Genomic DNA, 18862 nt, shown 5'->3' on the forward strand with positions numbered 1-18862 from the left:
TCAGACGGATCAGGCCTTAACTTAACAAAAATGTTATCAGTCGTTCTTTTCATCTTCTCTTGTTACCCACAGCTTCATCCACTCTGTCAGGCCTACGCTGCTCACCCGGGCTGGGTACCATCACTACTCGACTGGATTCAGTTTTGTCTCACAGTCAGAAATATTGTAATTCTGATCATTTATCAGGACTGATACTGTGAGACTTGAGCATCACAGCAGAGGATAAAACAGAAAAACATGAAGCAGATTTTTCTGGCCTGGATTTTATAGCAGAGAAACTTAAAATGTTCTGCAGTTTTGCATCATTTTAAAACGTTTACATTTCTTCAGTGTTGAACAGCAGAAATGAGGCTTTCTTGTCCGAGGAGCAGACTGATGGGTGAATGAATAATGCAGAAAACTGAGATCAGAGAGAGAGCTGTGCAGGAAGTGTGCTTTTGATCGTGCTGGAAGCAAAACAGCAAAAGTCAGAGTGAATTAATGACGATGTTGATCAAATCTGAAGCGTAGTTTGCTGCTTCTTTTGCTGCTGGTTCAGTGAGTTTTGGTCGGAGAGAAACAAAACCTGCAGCTCAGTATCGGCGCAAAAAAGACGTAAACACAGAGCGGGCCCGACGGCGTGTCCGTGTACGATGAGAAAGCCGACAGCTCTGTGTTTGTGTGGAGTTTGTGTATCTGCTCTTATTTACCGTTTGTTGAAATAGTTTTGTGAGCTTTAACCTGAGATTTCGGCGTTTCTGACAAAATACATTTAAAAGTCGATTCAGGATTTAATGACTCGATATGGCTTTATTCAGCTCCTCGCCTCCCTCTGTCCACCTGCACTTTAGAACCACAGCCAATCACAGAGGTCCCGCCCCTGACGTTCACTGATTGGGACACACAATAGGGGCATGTGTTAGTTGTTGACCACACGGAGACTTTGAGAGTTGCTGAGACTTTTTTTTCTTTTTTACTGGAACAGCTGTTTTTCTTAGTCGCACCATTGAAACGATTGGTCTCTAGAGCCCTAAATGTGGTTTTCTTCTGCTTCATGCTAACGTTTTCATGACTTCTGTGCTTTCAGCGGATCTCGTCAACCTGCCCGAGGAGCCCATCAAGGAAGAAGAGGAGGAGGAGGAGGAGGAAGAAGACGGCGACGAGGACATGGACTCTGACGACAGGGTGGTGGAGTACAGGGAGAGGGGGGACAGGGGCGGTGGCTCACGCTCACTGGGGGCGGGGCTCCACAGCCAGACGGACCGCTCTCCGTCTCCGTGGTCCGAGTCGGACGAGATGGACTACGACCTGGAGCTGAAGATGATCTCCACGCCGTCGCCGAAGAAGAGCAAGAAGATGACGATGTATGCCGACGAGCTGGAGACGCACCTGAAGAGCATCCGGTCAGAGTCGCTCACCTGTGTGTGTGTGTGTGTGTGTGTGTGTGTGTGTGTGTGTGTGTGTGTGTGTGTGTGTGTGTGTGTGTGTGTTATTTTCTATTCAGTTTTATTTTTACAACAACAGTCGCCTCAAGGCGCTCCTACAATAATACATACAGAGAAAAGCCCAACAATCATATGACCCCCTATGAGCAGCACTTTGGCGACAGTGGGAAGGAAAAACTCCCTTTTAACAGGAAGAAACGTCCGGCAGAACCAGGCTCAGGGAGGGGCCATCTGCTGTGATTGGTTGGTTACAAAAGACATGCTGCAGACTGAGTGTGTGTGTCTGTGTGTGTGTGCACGCCTCTCAGTGAGGCTGAGCATTAAATTAAAATGGAAAGAGCCATCATGTTTGCTCACAGCTTTTATTTTGAAAATCAGGGGTGCCGCAGTGTTCCTGCTTCCTTCAAATACCAGAACCTTGTTTTTACGTCTGAGTGGGCGGCCTCACAGGAAGTGACATCATAGAAAAATCAGGCATTCTGCAGTTTTGGGTGATGATGGTGGGAAGTGGGCGGATCCCGAGTTAAACTTTATTTAACTTTGAAGCGAGTGAGAACGATTGGCTGGTCACCAACCAGCAACTGTAAAACAACCACTACCACATACTACTTCCTGTGTGGGCGGATCTTTAGTCTCCAGGCTGTTGCTGTGAGTACTGACAGTTACTGTGTCCCAAAACCTAAGCTGCATCCTCCGGAGGACCGAGAAGGCCGGAAGTAAACAGCTCTGAAACTGGACGGTCTCGCCTTCAGATCTGCGTCAGCGCTGTCTCGGTGGAGTTTAATAAACTCGTCCGTCTGCTCCTTGCTGTCTAAAATGTAACAGGACACTGGAGTAAACTCGACCATCTGTTTAATCAGTTTTCTGTTTGACGTTTATTCAGCTGTGTGAAAACCACCCGGGGGATTAATAAAGTTTTATTTTATCTAATAACTTTAATCTGAGCCAAACCGATTTACTCACGAACAAATAAAACAAAAAGCCAAACAATAACATTTTTAGGTTGTCTAATAGGGCCGCCACGATTAGTCGACTATCAAAACCGTCGACGACTGATTTAATAGTCGACGCGTCGTTTGAAGCTTTGTAAGATCACAAAAGACGCAGGAATAAGTAGCAGGATTTAAGAGTGTAATAACGGACTGAAACAGAAGATGGCAGCACTGCATGTACAAGGATGCCAGCTGCCGTTAAACCCTGAAGAAGAAGAAGCTGTGTCCCAGAATTCATAGCGCAGCCCAGCGCAGTTTCCAACAATGGCGGCAGCTAGTTAGTTTTAATATTACTCTTATTATTCTTTCTGGGTCACAAAATAAACGTTTAACATATTTTCAGGCGAGAATGTAGCTGTGTAAACCTCAAATATCTGCTCAGTTTATCAGGACACCACATATTTTCAAAAGCACTCCAACGTTTTCGGAGACGTCTGTTACCCACTAGCTCGATAGTTAGCCGGGGGCTAGGCTCACTAGAGCCGTGAGAACACCGGACTCCCGGCAGATCGTTTTCAAACCCACCGCCGTCTTTCACTACTCAGGTTAAACATGATATATGAGTCACTTAGATAACTTAAACATGTTGTTTGGCTTTTTTCAGTGTTTTATTTGTTCCTGAGTAAATCAGTTTGTCTGAGATTAAAGTTATAGTTTTTACACAGCTGAATAAACCTCAAGCAGACAGCTGATTATCAGAAGTGTGAGATGATCGAGAATATACTCCAGTGTCCTGTTATATTTTAGATAGCAAGGAGTTTATTAAACTTCACCGAAACAATCTGCAAATTTCATTAAAATTTAATAAACTATCATCTTGTCTTTATTTTTAGTTAGCACCTGAAACACTTAAAGCTGTAAGCTAATGATAGTTATATAAGAGCAGATGCTGCTGGTGCAATAAGCTGTATGGATGATGATCTGATTAGTGACTAATCGCAAAAATAATCGCTGACTAGTCGACTATCATTGTCTAAGTAACTTATATATTACATTTAAACTGAGTAGCGAAAGACCGCGGTGGTCTGTAAAGTGTCTGGTGTAAATACTGTTATGTTTTCTTTATTTACTGTGCTAAGTTCCTTCCTTTTACTTTATATCTTATACTTTTACTATGGTTATTTATTACTGTGCTGCTTCTTGTTTTATTGCTGCTGTGAGCTACCAAACAAATTTTGTTGTATAACTACAATGACAATAAACTTCTTCTTTGTCTCTTTATCTTATCTGAAAACGATGTGCCGGGAGTTTGCGGTTCTCGCCCCGGCTCGCTGGTGGGTAACAGATGTCTCCGAAAACGTCGAAGCACTTTTGCAAATATGTGGTGTCTTGATAAACCGAGCAGATATTTGAGGTTTGCACAGCCACATTCTCGCCTGGACATATGTTAAAAGTTTATTTTGTGACCCAGAAAGAATAATAAGAGTAATATTAAAACTTAGTTGCAGTAAAGGACCTACCCGACCCATCCTTCAAATTCGGGGAAATGGAGGAGGCATTTTGGGATATATTTGGAGGAGTCTACGCCGCGTTGCTGTGATGTAATCGGCCTACAAATGCGGCCTCAGGAGGATGCAGCCTAGGTTGTGGGACACAGCTAGTGAATGCACGAAAGATTTTCTTCTGCTCTGATCATTAAACCTGCAGGAATGTTTCGCCGCCGCGCTCACACACGTTTGCTTTGCGTTTAACTCTGCCTGTGTCGCACCGTTCAGGAACAGGATCGGAACGTCGGGATCACAGAGCAGGACCAAAGCCTCGTCGCCCTCTAAGGTGACGGACGTGCGGCAGCTGCTGGAGGAGAAGCGGCAGGGCCACTCTCAGCACAGCCAGCCCCCTCCGGTGGTCAGCGGCGGGAAGACAGGTGAGCGGTTTAAATCCCAGTGCTTGCTGTGCTGCCGTGAGGCGGGCCTCTGACTCTGACGCTCTCCGCAGACGTACGGCAGCGGCTCGGGAAAAGACGCTACTCTCCAGACAGACGCCGCTCCCCCTCACCGCTGTCCCCGAGAGACACTCCCCTAGCCAGAGATGTGCATCGCAGACTGGGCGTGGCCAGTCAGGACAGCAGAGGCCACTGCTCAAACTCATCCACAGACAGGAAGACGGGTACGGAGGCGACGCCAACCTCTGTCGTCTTCTTTCTTTGCTGTGTGGCGTTTGTAACGCTCTCTCTCGTCTGCAGGCGGGCTGTGGAGCAGACTCGGCTCCAGCGACGACGACGGCAGCAGCGCTGCCGCCAGACGTCACGACAGGTCAAGCGGCCGCTCGGCGGGGCTGTTCTCCTCTTCCTCATCGGGCCGGGATGGCGGTGGCAGCAGTAGAAGCGAGAGGAGGCGTGGTGACGGAGAGGGGGACAAGGAGGAGGAGGACGACAGGCGCGGGGACGAGGAGGACGACTCGACGCTGCAGAGGATGTGGGGCGCCATGATCAAACAGAAGCAGGAGCGTCTCACCCACAAGATGAAGAAGAGTCGGCTGGACAACCTGCCCTCGCTGCAGATCGAGATCAGCCGCGACAGCAGCGACGAGTCCGACGCCTGAACCACACGAGGAGGAGGGGGCGGAGCAGTATTTTCTCTGATGGACGACCCGGGTGAGTTGGGGAACGGGGCCGGGCGGCGAGCTTCTCCCTTTGAAAACACCTGAAATAATGACTCGTAAATATCAACAGAAACATTTCATAAAACTTCTCCAGGGAGCCGCAGTCCACCTCGACTGCTCCCTGAAGCTCCGCCCACCTTTAATTTCAACTTCCTGCAGTGTGCGCCCTCCTCACTTCCTGTCTGAAGCGAGGTGAAGTTGCAAATTGTCACTTTATCATCCAGATCAGTGACAGTTGTTTGGGGGCGTGGCCTCTAATCACCTGCTGCAGGTGAGGCAGAATAGAGCCAAAGGAAGCGATCCGTCCCCTGAAGTCGTATCGCCCAGTACTGAGGGGTCAGTCGGGTTGTGAGGTCATTTCCTGCCTCGGCGTTCCGGAGTTTGTTCACTCGGCTGTGGATCTGAGGACATTTCAGAGGAAGTCCTGCGAAGTTCGGTGCTAATTATGAGCAGAGGGCGAAGCTTTGGTTCCCGCGGCCTCCTCTCCTCCTGCCTGTGGTGTTCTGTCAGGATGTGGCAAAGCATCATGGGAAACTCTCCGCTCACCTGCTGCTGCTCTTCTTGTCACCATTCTCGCTCGCCACCATTCCTCAGCTTTTCCCCGTATGACTGCAGCTCAGACAGTGAAGTGACTCCGCCTCCAGCGTGTGGTGTAGGCGTGGTGTTAGCGCTGGCAGGACTGGGGCGTCCGCTGTGGGACATTTTCCTACTTTTTGTCTCTTTATTATTATTTTTTTCTTCTAAACACCTTGTTGATGACCCGGATGTGTGTGCGAGTGCGAGTCCATCGACTGTTCCTGTGACGTCACATGATGTGTTGTTTTTAAATGAAACCTTTGGGTCCACGTGCAGGTGACACCACACTGCTGCTCCTGAGATGAGATCATTATTAAAGTACCGGCTGATGTTTTATTCCACACGTGTCGAGTCTTCTTCCTGTAACCCTGACCACAGATACCTGCACAACACAGGTGTGCTTTTCAGGCGGGTGTTCCAACAACCAGGGAGGGGTTGTGAGCTCATTGAGGCGTGGCCTCTGCGCTGGACGCAGACACACAGATGCTCAGGAACAGCCAAATATAAAACCATCTTCCTCAGACGTGTTGGTGCGATTAACCTCAGCAGCCATATTATCAGGCTCCAGGTCAGAATTGTGCGTCACCATCCACCTGTCAGCTAAAGAGGCCACACCCCTCCATAATGCAAATTTTAATCCTTAATTTAAACAGTTGAGTTATTTTAAAAAGTCTGCAGACGTGTGTGTTTCTCGCTGTTGGAGCTGCTGCCTGGATAAATGCGACGCTTCTGTCAGGTGTACGAATCGAACACGTGACCCTCAGAGAGGATCATGTTCACAGGAAAAAACGAAAACATTGCAAATTAAAATGACAAATGTCCAGCAGAAAACACTTCAGCTCACAGTTGTGTCAAAGTGCTTTATAATGTCAGGTAAAGACCCCTGAGCTGTCACTGTAGCGACAGCCGGATGGAAAAACCTCTGGCAGAAGTTGGACGATGGGACAAAGACGTGCTGCAGAAGAGAGCCAGAGATTAATAATTACTAACGATTAAATGCAGAAAGGTGTATTACCACACCAAGAAACACTCAGTGCATCATGGGAATCTCCAGCAGTGCAGTACCTGTAACACCTACAGCTTGTTCTAATCGCTCTAATAGGATATTATGGTCGACAGTATCGAACGCTGCACTGAGGTCTAGCAGGACAAGCACAGAGATGAGTCCACTGTCAGAGGCCATAAGAAGATCATTGTAACCTTCACTAAAGCTGTTTCTGTGCTGTGCTGAGCTCTGAAACCTGACTGAAACTCTTCAAATAAACCTCTGCAGATGATCTGTTAGCTGTTTGACTCTTTCAAGGATGTTTGATATGATTGAATTTGATGAAGTTAAGGTAAGGCCGGCTCAGCGGCGCTCTGGCTGCGGCGCCGACAGACCACAGTGATCTTTTCAGCAGATTCAGATGAGCCTGAACAGTGAGCTCAGTTTCATAGTCGTTACTATGCAAACTGCCATGAGTAGCATTCAGAGAGTTGGGAACCCTCAGCTCAGCCTTTCCCTTTTCATGTGTTCTCAAGGCCTCATTGAAACTTACAGGACGTCTGGGTGAAACACACGTTCTGGCCTGATGAGGTAGCTCTTTGGTGTTGGTTACGCCTCTTAACTCTTAGGTGACTTTTTCATGCTTGAATGATTCCTAACTGCAGAGATGAACCAGTGCTGCGTCTGCATATAACAAATAACCTGTCTGTTCCTGCAGGCATTACACACAGAGCTGCTCCCAGTTCAAACTGGTGACGTTGACTTATAAGTTTGTTATAATTGTGTAAACTCTGTTTTCTCCTGATGTACTTGTCTGTACGTAGTTCCCATGTTTATGAGCACACACTTTTTAAGACTTTTACAAAGACACAGTTCGATCAAAATGTAGAATTAAAATTGTTTGAATTGATTAAATTTAGTTTTTAAATATACATATCTATATATATTTATTTATTGGTGTTACGATATGCGAACATAGTTTCTAATGAGTAACGTGTTTATTTGCGAGTAGTGCTGCGGCCTGGTCGTTGAGTAAGAGCTGTTGCAATCATTTTTCGTTATGTAATCGGGATTGACGGTAATTCACTCTGATTGGCTCATTTGTGTGGCCGTTATTTCCCCCAACTAATCGCAAAGAAAACCCAGGTTAAGGCGGGCTGAAACCAGCCAATGACCCTGCACTGACATCACGACTGTTATAAAAACCTCAACGTGACGTAGACTTCCTTCAGTTACAGTCGCCATTTTCTTGTGGTCGTTGAAAGGGCACTGAACTGCGACAGAAGACGGCTGAAATATACCCCCGAACCGGCGTGATTTCTCAACAAGTCCGGGACGAACAGTTAGCCGTATGAGTTCATGGACTGCCTGCTGATCAGTGGTTATGGTTTCGGTAAGACTCGCTTAGGTTTGGCCGAGTGTCTCAGCTCAAAGATGGACGACAGCGCGGCGAGGGAAGACGCCTGCCGGGAGTACCAGTCCTCCCTCGAAGACCTGACGTTTAACAGCAAGCCGCACATCAACATGCTGACCATCCTGGCCGAGGAAAACATCAACTTCGCCAAGGATATCGTGGAAATTATTGAAGCACAAATAAGCAAGGTTTTTATGAATATAGAATACTTTCACACTGAGATGTTTGCTGTCGATGTATGTAGTTAGCTGCTAGCCGAACATGGCGACGAGGTCGGCCGCGGTAACGGTCTCTGAAAACATCCAGCTGTTTGTTCTGCTAGCTCCGCATTCAGCCAACTCTTGAACAACTGTGTGTATTAAAGTCAACCGACCATTTATTCTTTATTGTACTCAGCAGCACGCCATTTCTCTGCAGACTCGCTGTAGGTACTCGATGTGGTCTGGAGTTGAAATCCACCTTAAATCAGCCCACCTTAAATCAGTCCGTCTTTACCGTTCGCTCTGCGTTTTCCTCTTTAATGTGGAGTAAACGTCAGTAGACGTGAGTAGAAAAGAAGGCGGCACTTTAGCGGGACGTTAACTTTGGTTCAGCTTGTTGCCATGGTAGTTTGTTTAAACCAACTTTATTTAAACAACTGCAGCGACAGAATACTTTCTGACACGTGGGAAGGGCCGAAATCTGCACGAGGCTGCTTTAAAACCTAGATTAAAGTTCAGGCTGATGATTATTTCTTAAAATTAAAAAATACTAAATTCACAAAATGGATGTTTTTTGAAAGTCTTGTTTCTCTGGGTTATTAACACAAAGGATGAGGCCACATAGAGCTGGGGAAGTAAATCTGAGTCACTTTCCTGAACAGGGGAAATCACCGCGCTGTTATTTCTGGCCTCAGTCGGACAGTAGCTCTACTGAACTCCGGGTGATGTCTCAGTTTGTGCCCTGCTGGTCTCAGGCTGATGCTCTGAAGTGGTCTAAACTTTGTTAAATAAAGAAACAGTAAAAACCTTGAATTGGCCTAAACTCCTCACATCAGGTTCAGCAGTTTGACTTTAAACCAAGGACAGATTTCATAGAAGTGCCTGACGTGTTGAAGTGTCGCCCGCTGATGTCTGTAAATGAATAAATAACTGCTGTGCTGATGGTGTCACAGTTCTCCTTTAGAAGTCTGAGGTGTGCACGTGTTGAACAAAGCTTTGGTAAACAGTCAAACTTCCCTCTGCAGCACTTGAGCTTTCAATCAGCGTGAAGCTCGTCACATTGATCTGACTGAGGATTAGCGGCTCGAGTTTTTGGTGGATTTTGACCATCTGTAGTCCTGCTGAGCTCAGACCACATCAGTGTCTCTGAATGGTTTCAGTCTGATCTGTTGTGTGTTATCAGTGTCGGGTCATTGATTAACGGGGCGTCTTCAACACCCCCTCCGCCCGCCATCACGTTACACTCAGCTTCTGGTCCATGACACTTGATTTAATTCTCGAGTGAATCTTGAATTCTTGAAAAATGTGATTTGAATGGTTAAAATGTTTATAATAAAAAATGTGAAATGTGCTTTTTGTCATTTTTTATTTCCCAGTGTAATTTCTTGGCATGACTCTGGTTTCATTTACTGCACACACTGAGGGAGGGGGGGGGGGGATTAAAGATGTCGGGGGTCAAAGTGGAGGTGTGAGGGGGAATAAAGCTCACTGGGGGTGGAGTCACCTCGAAGACGAGCCTTCTGGGTAAACGTACAAAGAGCGGTGGAAGGTTACAAACGCTCTTTGGAGGTAAACGGCTCCTGGACTGAAGCCTGGCGGCGCCACGGACTCATTTTGTAACTCGGCAGACGCTGAGTGGACTCGTGAAGATGACTTTTCCTTTTTCTCCTGTGAAGACGCAGCAGCGCACGGACTGACTGGGACTGAGATGTTTTCCTGCAGTTCTTGACCTTTTGAACTTTTTCCACGTTTTTGGGTGCTGAGGGGCGGGGCAGGTGTACTGTGAGCTTTTATTCTGAAATGTTGCTTTTAACCCCTGTTTGTTTTCTAAACTTGTCGAGTTCTCTTATTGCTCCAGGCCCCACCCAGCGAGAAGCTTCCAGTTTTGTACTTAGTGGATTCCATAGTGAAGAATGTTGGAGGAGAATACCTTGCAGTGTTTGCTAAAAACCTAATCCCTTCATTTATATGTGTCTTTGAAAAGGTACAGTTCTCTTTGCTGCCGTTTGGCCTTGTTAAGATTTAAGCAGTGACATGTTAGCAGCCCTCGCACTCCCTCCTGTTTGTCCTGTTGCTTGCTTTCTTCTGTGTAGTCTCCTGCACTCTGCTCCTGTCTTACTGCGTAACGTACTGCTAATGAAAGCTGGAGGGAGGCTTTAGGACTTTAGCTGATGTTTTGAAGTGGACTAACAGCTGTGCACAGTGTGATGTCTGCTTTTTGTTGGTGGCTGTGGACCAAGCGCTGTCCTCTGTTTGTAGGTGGACGAAAACACTAGAAAGTCCCTGTTCAAGCTGCGCTCCACCTGGGACGACGTGTTCCCGCCCAAGAAGCTGTACGCGCTTGACGTGAAGGTCAACTCTGTGGACCCAGCGTGGCCCATCAAGCTGCCGCCGCCCACCCCCAACTCCAGCATCCACGTCAACCCCAAGTTCCTCAAACAGGTGTGTACGAGCGGGGGCGTGAGCCTCGGGCAGCCCGAGGTCGCCCCGGCGCAGAGGTTTGTTCCTGAGGTCCTCGTCGGGCTTCTCAATAAATGTGTCTGTGCCCTTGAAATGTCGATAAAGAAGATGTAGTGAAACGTGCAGGTACACCCCTGAGGATTGTTCACATGTAAATAAGTTATTGTTACAGTAACTACCACAAACAATGTTTCCTATTAAGAGTCTTTAAAAGGTCCAGAGAGCTTCAGCGTGGGAGGTTTTTGTTTTTAGTTTTTCTGCTGTAATATCTTCAAATAAAGATGTGCTGAGGAGAATAAAGGAGACCCGGCAGAACTGTGTTTAATACTTACTATTTTGTTTTTTTACTTTTGCTCTTATGAGCGTTGAGTTTTTGTGCCTGATCTGAGGTTTCGGTTGTGCTTGGTTACGTTGTGAAGCTGCTTTCAGATCTGCTGTCGAGCTCACGTCAGATAAAGTAGAAAAATGAAGCTGGGAGCAGAAATTGGTTTGTTTGGCTCAAATGACAGAATTTGACAATTTTTAACCAACTAAAGTGAGCAGACGTCATGCTTTTATTAAACTGTTGACTGGTGTCAGACTGGGTTAACCTGTCAGGACATCCATGCAGAGTGAACCTGATAAACTGGTTCAAACCAGTGTTAACCACTGTCAGGTGGCTGCATGCAGGTTTGGTTAGTTTGATCACTGGAAATGTTTTTAAAGAGGTTTTCCATAAATATGACCGGGTCAAGTGTCACATCCACGTGCTCCTTACCTGTGTCCGGGTCAGGCTCCAGGGTTGGACCCCAGTGACCCTCCCTGGTCTCTGACCACACACAGCATCATCCACATTGAGCGATGGGATTTTGTGGAGCTGAACTTGAGTTCTAAACCGAAGTTATCTTTCTCTCCGTCTTTCAGCCTGAGGAGTCTTCATCCTCTCCCAGGCCAACCCCGGCCCAGCCACCGCCCACGGCCCCACCTGCCCCTCAGCCGGTCCCTGCCGCCATCAGTCAGTCCAGCCTGACACAGGAGCAGCTAATCCGGCAGCAGCTGCTGGCCAAACAGAAGCAGCTCCTGGAGCTCCAGCAGAAGAAGATCGAACTGGAGCTGGAGCAGACCAAAGCTCAGCTGGTACGACCACCTGGGGCTGTAACATCACTGTTAGCCAATCACGTGTCTGCATCACAATCCAGGGGTTCAGACTTAAGCTAAAACCAGAACATTATCTGAGCGCTGTCATGGCCATTCACTGCTTTAAAAACCCTGAAACACCCCGAATGTGTTAAAGCCTTCAGCTCCAGTTCAGATCAAACTACAAACCAGTTTGATCTGAACTGGGACGCTGCTAGTTCCCATTTAAAGGGTAAAAACGACAGGAAGAAGCAGCAGAGTCTTAAATCTTTTGTTTTGGCTCAAAGCTCACCTGTCACTTGTCCGAAGGTTTAGAGCAGCGGTCCCAGGGCCGTGAGAGTCGAGGCTCGGCTGTGACATTTATGGTTTTCAGGGTTTTTGTCGTTAACGCTGTTTCCTCGGGTCTTTTCCCGTGTGTTAGGACTTGTTGTTTTTGTTTTGTACTGGTTTTACTTTCCTGTATTTATCCGCGACACCTTAAAGCGGAGTTTATCTGCTGTCAGGTTTGTTGTGTAGAAACTTGCACATATTTAACAGGCAGCTCTGTCACATGGTTACAGGTCAGCGGCTTCACATTACCAGCAGCGACGGCGATCTCCACTTCATCAGCAATGAGCCCGGCGCCCAAGCTCATCAGCCAACCCGCTCCCGTGGTCCGACCCTGGGTACCCCCTCAGAGCGATTCAAAGTCGTCCGTCAGAGACCCCCGGCTGAACCGCCCGCCCACTGGCCCCCTACCTAAAGACCAGCCTGCCACAACAAAAAGAGAGACTCCACCCACCACAGGAAGTCACACTCTCGCTCTGGAGAAAGCCAGGATGCAGAAGAAAGACGCTCCACAGGAGAAACCCAAATCCAAATCGCCGTCTCCAATGGCGAAGAGTGGGCCGAGTAAAACCAAAGCAGCGGAGGCAGCGCTTCAGAGCGGCACGAAGAAAGACCCGCGGCTGAGGAAACGCACGCAGGACAAGGTGGGCGAGGGCAAGGACGGTGAGCAGAAGGAGAAGAAGCGATGTGGTGATGAGGAGCGGGAGGATGCTGCACGGGGGGCGGAGCCTCAGAGGTTCAAAGGCAAACTGGTGAATGGTTCGGTCGCCAAACACGAGCGTGACAAGGCTGCTGATAAGACCGCTGGCAACGCCAGAACGCATGCAAGGAAGCGCACTCGCTCGCGGTCTAGGTCGCGATCCCCCGCCAGCTCCCCAAAGAGGAAGGACAGACGCTCGCCAAAGGGCAGAGCCCGCAGCAGCTCGTCCTCGCCATCACCTTTGCACAAAGCTGGAAAACCACGGAGGCTCGACCTGCTGCACAGCAAGCCCGGTCGGGAGGACCGTCCCACCCCCAAAAGCCAATCTGAGAGCAGAAGGTCCAAGAGACCCGGGGAGGAACGCCACTCCGAGACCAGAGACTCTCACTCGCCACGCAGCCACGACGGAGGCTGCAAGGAGATGAAGGACGCCCCTCACCGCTGGAGGAGCGGCTGGGAGGAGAGTAAACAGTGAGTTCATCAAACGCATCAGAAATATTATTCAAAAGTTTTAAAACTTTAAAAAACGTAAATCGTTTTCCTCCTCAGCATGAAGCTGTCGGGCGACGTGCACGCCAAGCCCACGCCTCAGAGACACAAACCGTACAGCACGCCAAACCGCCCCAGCACCCCCCGAACCCCGAAGCACCGGCTCAGCGTCGACGCCAACCTGCAGATCCCCGATGTCCTGAACTCCGCCTCCAAGAAGGACCTGCTGAGGAGGGTACGTTCACTGACCTGCTCACATGCAGGATAAAGCTGTTTCACTGGTTTTCACTTGTTATGATCAGTGGGGGGGGGGTTACCATGTCACTAAATATCATGTGACTATGACATGTCTGCAGGCGAGCAAGCGCATGGAGAGTGGCGAGATCTCCCGCGAGGAGTTCCTCAATATGGCTCACCAGATCAAACAGCTGTACCAGTATCAGGAGGAGATCCAGCTGCGCAAAGACAGCTGGGACGAATCAGACTTCCCCGTCAAGAAGCAGCCGCCACTGCTGAGCACTCCCTCATCTCAGCCCCACCCCCACGAAGGCATGGACCCGGCGGAGCTGTCATACTACGAGCACAAGTCGAAGCTGAGGAAGACTCAGGTCAATCACCGACCTGCCGGAGAGGAGTGGGAGGGGGAGGAGACTCCCGAGATCACCGACAAACCAGGGCACAGCGAGAAGATGGGTGGCGGTCAGAGCGGCGGACATCTGCCGCCACATAAATACAACCGAGGCCCGCGAGACAGGCCAGGTGAGCGTCACATGATCAATAAATTAGCCAGAGAACAGAGCTTTATTCCTTAAACAAAAACACATCTGCTGCCCTTTTCAGGCGAGAGGCGGAGCAAAGAGTGCGAGGAGCATCGGGCGCCGCTCGCCCCCATGGTTGAGGAGTACAACCACGGCAAAGAGTTTCCAGCGCTGAAGCCAGGTCTTCGCTTCACGAAGAGACCCGACCACAGAGAGACAAGTGAGTGCACGCCGCCACCATGCTGCGCTGCGTTCACGTGTTCAAGTGGCGTGAAGGTTACCTGTTATCTGTCATCTTTATCCACAGAGAGGTCAGAGGTCAGGTTCTGGAGCGGCGGGGTGTCAGGGTGTCGATCAGGGATACTTCAGCAGGGTTAGACATTTCTAACGAGTCCTACACATTCAGTCAGGAGCCCCGATTACATCATCAGCTAACCACTAATTAGACACTCCCTCTCACCGCCAGCCTTTCAAGGCATTGTGGGAGTCGTAGTCGGCCACCTCTGCAGTTCTGTAGTGTCACCCTCACATTCAGACAGATGAAGCTCAAACTGTAATTTATCAGCTGACAGGAAGCGGCAGCGTTCACAGCATTTCTTCTTCTGTGGTTTCCAGATGAGAGAGAGTGGACCTCGCCGCTGACAGAGCGGCAGCATTATAACGACCGCGAGGAGCAAAAGAGCAGCTACAATGTCCCACGGCGGTACGGCCCACCTGCTGACGCCCGCAGGCCGGAGGTGCCCCCTCCTTCGGGCACAGTGGTCCACAGGAACTCCCCGAGCCCAGCTGGCCTGGACGCCACGGCGACACGCTTCGAGCGCGAACGGCTATCACCGTTACAGAAAGACTCTGCTGACATGAGCCCGATAGCGCGCTTTGAGAGCCCAAACAGCGAGCACTCGGACGACGGGCCCCTTGATGCCCCGCCGCCTCATGCTTCAACCAAATCCATCCTGAAGGCGCCACTCCCCCGTGGAGGGCCGCAATCTTCGGTCCGACAGCACGGCGGGTCACCCGGACACACACCACCTCACGACGGGGGACACCCCCCTGCACGCTACAATGGCCCCGGTCATATGGGCTCTTCTAGGCCTCACGCCCCAGGATGGTATGAAGGCGGCGGTGGCCCTGGGCGGTTCGATGACTCACTGCAGTGTGAGGGGCCTCACCACCCAGCCCCCAGCAGGTTCGAGGGTGCCGGACCAACTCATCACACAATGGCGGAGAGGGTGGACGGTCCCGGACACATCAGTCATGGCCCGATGAGAGGCGGAGAACGAATAGGGCGGTTTGAGGGCCCCCCTCAGGGGCCCGGCAGGTTCGGGGCTCCTGTCGCACTACAGACACGATTTGAGGTGCCGGCACCCGGCCACTCAGAGGGCCCGCTGCAGCGCTTCGAAGCACCACGTCACTTAAACAACATGGGTCCCGGCCCTGGATCCGCCCCCATGGGCTTCCAGCAGCGGCCAGCACGCTTCGAGGGCCCCACGAGGTTTGATGGCCCTGGACACTTCGAGGGGCCGGGCCAACCGGGCCCCCGGTATGACGTGCCACATCAGGGAGGCCCCCCGCACTTCGAGCACTTCCCCGGGCAGGGCCACCTGCGCTTCGAACCCCAACACAACCTGCAGCCCCTCATGAGACAGATGGGCCCGCCCATGTACGAAACCCCCATGGCCCCCCAGCAGAACTTCACCATGCCCCCCCAGCGTTTCCCGGACCCCATCAATCCTCAGTTCCCTGCAGCACCAGCGGCGTTCCCGGCGCAACAGAACATGCAGCAAGCCGGAAACTTCCATGTGCAGCCGTTCAGTCAGCCAGGACCCGCCCCCTTCTACAACCCCGGGGCACCCGCTGTTGGCTTACAGCAGCCGGTAAGCAACGCACAGGACATCACAGGATCTAGACCAATAAGAACAGAGGTAGTTTCAGACAGGTTTCAATCAGAGCTGCCTCAGTTCAGTCCAGTGTCAAATTCAGAGCAACTGGAGCTCCACCCACAGCTGAGCAGCTGTGACTGTAGTTTGGGGCAACCAAACACTTAGGCATCAGTTAAGTCAGAGTTGATGTGATACATGGAGACGCAGCTAAAAGAGCCGTTATTGGCCTGCTAACAGCATGCTAGCATGCTAATCCTGTATAATCGCAGTGCCTGAGTCTCCTCATGCGATACATGCACCTGAGTTTTATTTAGAAACAATGAAACTTTAAAACCTACATCTATCGCTGAGGCACAGCCAGCCTATGTTGCTAACTTCTGCAACTACTCCAGGTCAGTTGGAGCGAATGGAGTTCTTCCATATAAAACAGCCAATCGGGTAGGCCCAGCAGGCATGCAGCATGCAGCACAGATGGACTGCAAGTGTTACTGTTCTGCATGGTCACAAGTTTCTGGACCTTTGACCTCTGTGATGATTAATTTTCCTTTTTAATTGTTTTTCTTTTTTTAAAGAGAATTTAAAAAAAAAAAAAAAAAAACTACATTTAAAGGTATCAGGCTGTGCAGAGGGCGGAGTTAATGCTACAGAGCGTGCTGTTGCGCCGGTTCAGGACATTTATCATTAAATTAGCCCCACTACTGCCAGAAGGTGGCAGCAGACGCTGCTGAGCAAACAAGTGAACGTGTCAGGTAGGAGTGAGGTGCAGAAATGGCAGGAAGATGTGCAGTTGATCCTCTGAGCTGGTGGCTCTGATTGGTGCAGAGGCCACGTTGTTGAGCAGGGCGAGTTCCTGGGGAATGATCTGAGTGTTTGTACCTGTGCTGTTTTCAGGTGAGCGTGATGGGAGCCATGGCCCAGCCCTTCCTACCTCAGACCGCCGTGCCTTTCGGACAGCAGAGTAAGTTTGCGTGGCGTTTGTGTCGGTCAGCTTTAACGCTCTCGAGTTTAAGGTCAGAAATCGTGACTGGTTGTTGGTATTTGCGTAGATCCGCAGGTTGTCCCTCCGGAGAACCACTTCGGTCAGGTGGACGTGAACGACCTGCTGTCCAAACTCCTCTCCACCGGCATCATCAAACCCTCGCAGCCCGACGCCGCGCCCGCCTCCAGCAGCGGTCAGTGAAGCCCCTCCCTCTGTCGCCTTTAACCTTCTTCTTCAGTCGAGTTTGATGTGTTTGTTGTTTTTTTTTTTCCAGAATCGTCTTCTGTACCTCCGCCGGCACCGCCACCAGAGGAGGAGGAAGAGGAGGAGCAGGAGGTGGAGGGTGAGGGCGAGGGTGAGGGCGAGGACGACGTGCTGGACCTCACCAGCTTCAGCATCGACGATATGAAACAGTGAGTATTTGCCTGTCCTCATCGTCGAGGTTACTTTGTTCTGCTGTGACTCACTTTGCCCCGCCCCTCTCGCAGGCGCTACGAGAGCGTGGTGACGAAGCTGTACTCAGGGAACCAGTGCTGCCTGTGCAGCATGCGCTTCACCGCCGCCCAGACCGACATGTACGCTGACCACCTGGACTGGCACTTCAGGCAGAACCACGCCGGCAAAGTGGCGAGCAAGAAGGTCACGCACCGCCGCTGGTACTACAGCCTCACGGTGAGAACGAACACGCCTCATGGGGCGCGGCGCCTAGCTCTCTGTGGAGCGCTCTGATGTAACGATACGTTTGTCGTGCAGGACTGGATCGAGTTCGAGGAGATCGCCGACCTGGAGGAGCGCGCCAAGAGCCAGTTCTTCGAGAAGGAGAACGAGGAGGAGGTGCAGAAGAGCCAGGCGGCTGCCAAGGAGAAGGAGTTCCAGATCGTGAGAGCCACCAAGGACCAGGTGGGAGAGGTGAGTACGGCGGACGGCCAATCGACGGCCAACCTGCTTGTCGGTGACATCACAGGCTCGCCCAATAAAAATGCTTCCTTCCTCCCTGCAGAGCTGTGAGATCTGTCAGGAGCCCTTTGAGACGTACTGGGTGGAGGAGGAGGAGGACTGGTTCCTGAAGAACGCCGTCAAGGTCGATGACAAGGTGTGCCGAGGCTCCACCCATCCACTTCTAATCAGTAAGATGACCAATAAGAACAAAGCGAGTGACCAGCTGTTTGTTTTCCCTCCACAGAACTTCCACCCCTCCTGCTTCGAGGATTATAAGAACGTAAGCCTCACCTCCTCCCTCACCTCCTCCTTCCTCCTCTTTCTTCTTCTCTGGTATAAACTCACATGTTTTTCTTTGCGCCGCTCTCATTTTTCTCCTCAGACATCGTCGTATGTCGACGTCACGCCGTCGCCCAGTAAGCTGCTGACCGACCACCCGCTGGGCGCCTTCGTGAAGACGGAAGAAAAGCAGGAGGAGGTCACTTCCTGTGCTGTTGCTGCCGCTGCTGCTGCCGCCGCCACCTCAGTGAAACAGGAGGTGCAGAATGAGAGCGGGGAGCCTCCTGAAGTGAAGACGGAGGCAGGTGAGGAGGCGGCGGCGGCGTTGTGAGGTGGCGGCGGTTTTTAGCTGCAGGGACTCGTCCTCTGCGTCTGTACTTGAATACATTTTTGTATTTGGACTCGCGGCCGTGCGGCTGCCTCAGTGAACCTGTACATGACCTAATTTATACATTAAAGTATTTTTGGTAACTCTGGTGTTACAGTGATTGAATCAGCTGTTACCCCTGTACATAGATTATTGATGATTGATTGGTTTATCGATGGGCCCTCGCAGGTGTTGAAGGTAAGCATCGTCTGAGCGGGAGGCGTCGTGGACTCGTCTACCGAGGAGCCCGCCCTCTTTCTGTTTTTCTTTCTCTTTGGATCAATAAAAGCATCTGAAAGCTGTTTGTGTGAATACTGATTGATCTCATTGATCGTTAATTGCCTGAGTTTTACTGTCATTTGGGTTCCAAACATCA

At 50.4% G+C, this 18862-nt stretch overlaps 2 protein-coding genes across 4 annotated transcripts in view; both read left to right on the forward strand.

Annotated features, from left to right (window-relative positions):
* The window catches only part of ncbp3 (nuclear cap binding subunit 3), a 10522-nt gene extending 4593 nt beyond the window's left edge, over window positions 1-5929 (forward strand). For both annotated transcript variants that reach the window (XM_024799880.2, XM_076889487.1), the window contains exons 10-13: window positions 1067-1382; window positions 4132-4280; window positions 4352-4522; window positions 4599-5929. In XM_024799880.2, the coding sequence (XP_024655648.2) occupies window positions 1067-1382; window positions 4132-4280; window positions 4352-4522; window positions 4599-4957 (995 nt within the window). In that variant the 3' untranslated portion in view covers window positions 4958-5929. The remainder of the gene's footprint in view (window positions 1-1066; window positions 1383-4131; window positions 4281-4351; window positions 4523-4598) is intronic.
* A 1763-nt stretch (window positions 5930-7692) lies between these two features.
* pcf11 (PCF11 cleavage and polyadenylation factor subunit) lies at window positions 7693-18590 on the forward strand. 2 transcript variants are annotated; one of them, XM_004556891.6, is made up of 18 exons: window positions 7693-8180; window positions 10051-10176; window positions 10452-10634; window positions 11556-11768; window positions 12329-13266; window positions 13345-13519; window positions 13641-14043; window positions 14125-14262; window positions 14350-14415; window positions 14658-15916; window positions 16814-16880; window positions 16969-17094; window positions 17176-17314; window positions 17390-17573; window positions 17655-17810; window positions 17902-17994; window positions 18085-18120; window positions 18223-18590. In XM_004556891.6, the coding sequence occupies exons 1-18, from the start codon at window positions 7938-7940 to the stop codon at window positions 18448-18450; spliced, it is 4773 nt and encodes a 1590-aa protein (XP_004556948.1). In that variant the 5' UTR covers window positions 7693-7937; the 3' UTR covers window positions 18451-18590. The 2 variants fall into 2 exon arrangements, with proteins under 2 accessions (XP_004556948.1, XP_004556949.1); XM_004556892.6 differs by lacking the exon at window positions 14350-14415 and having other exon boundaries at window positions 7707-8180.
* The last annotated feature ends 272 nt before the right edge of the window (window positions 18591-18862 follow it).

Source organism: Maylandia zebra, linkage group LG10, assembly GCF_041146795.1.
Source record: "Maylandia zebra isolate NMK-2024a linkage group LG10, Mzebra_GT3a, whole genome shotgun sequence".
NCBI classification, from domain to species: domain Eukaryota; kingdom Metazoa; phylum Chordata; class Actinopteri; order Cichliformes; family Cichlidae; genus Maylandia; species Maylandia zebra.

Bases quoted from the DNA above. Each gene is read 5' to 3' on its own strand.
- pcf11 (XM_004556891.6), top strand. From the start codon at position 7,938: ATGGACTGCCTGCTGATCAGTGGTTATGGTTTCGGTAAGACTCGCTTA. The intron at 8,181-10,050 runs GTTTTTATGAAT...TTATTGCTCCAG, and splicing joins TTGAAGCACAAATAAGCAAG to GCCCCACCCAGCGAGAAGCT. The intron at 17,315-17,389 runs GTGAGTATTTGC...CCCCTCTCGCAG, and splicing joins AGCATCGACGATATGAAACA to GCGCTACGAGAGCGTGGTGA.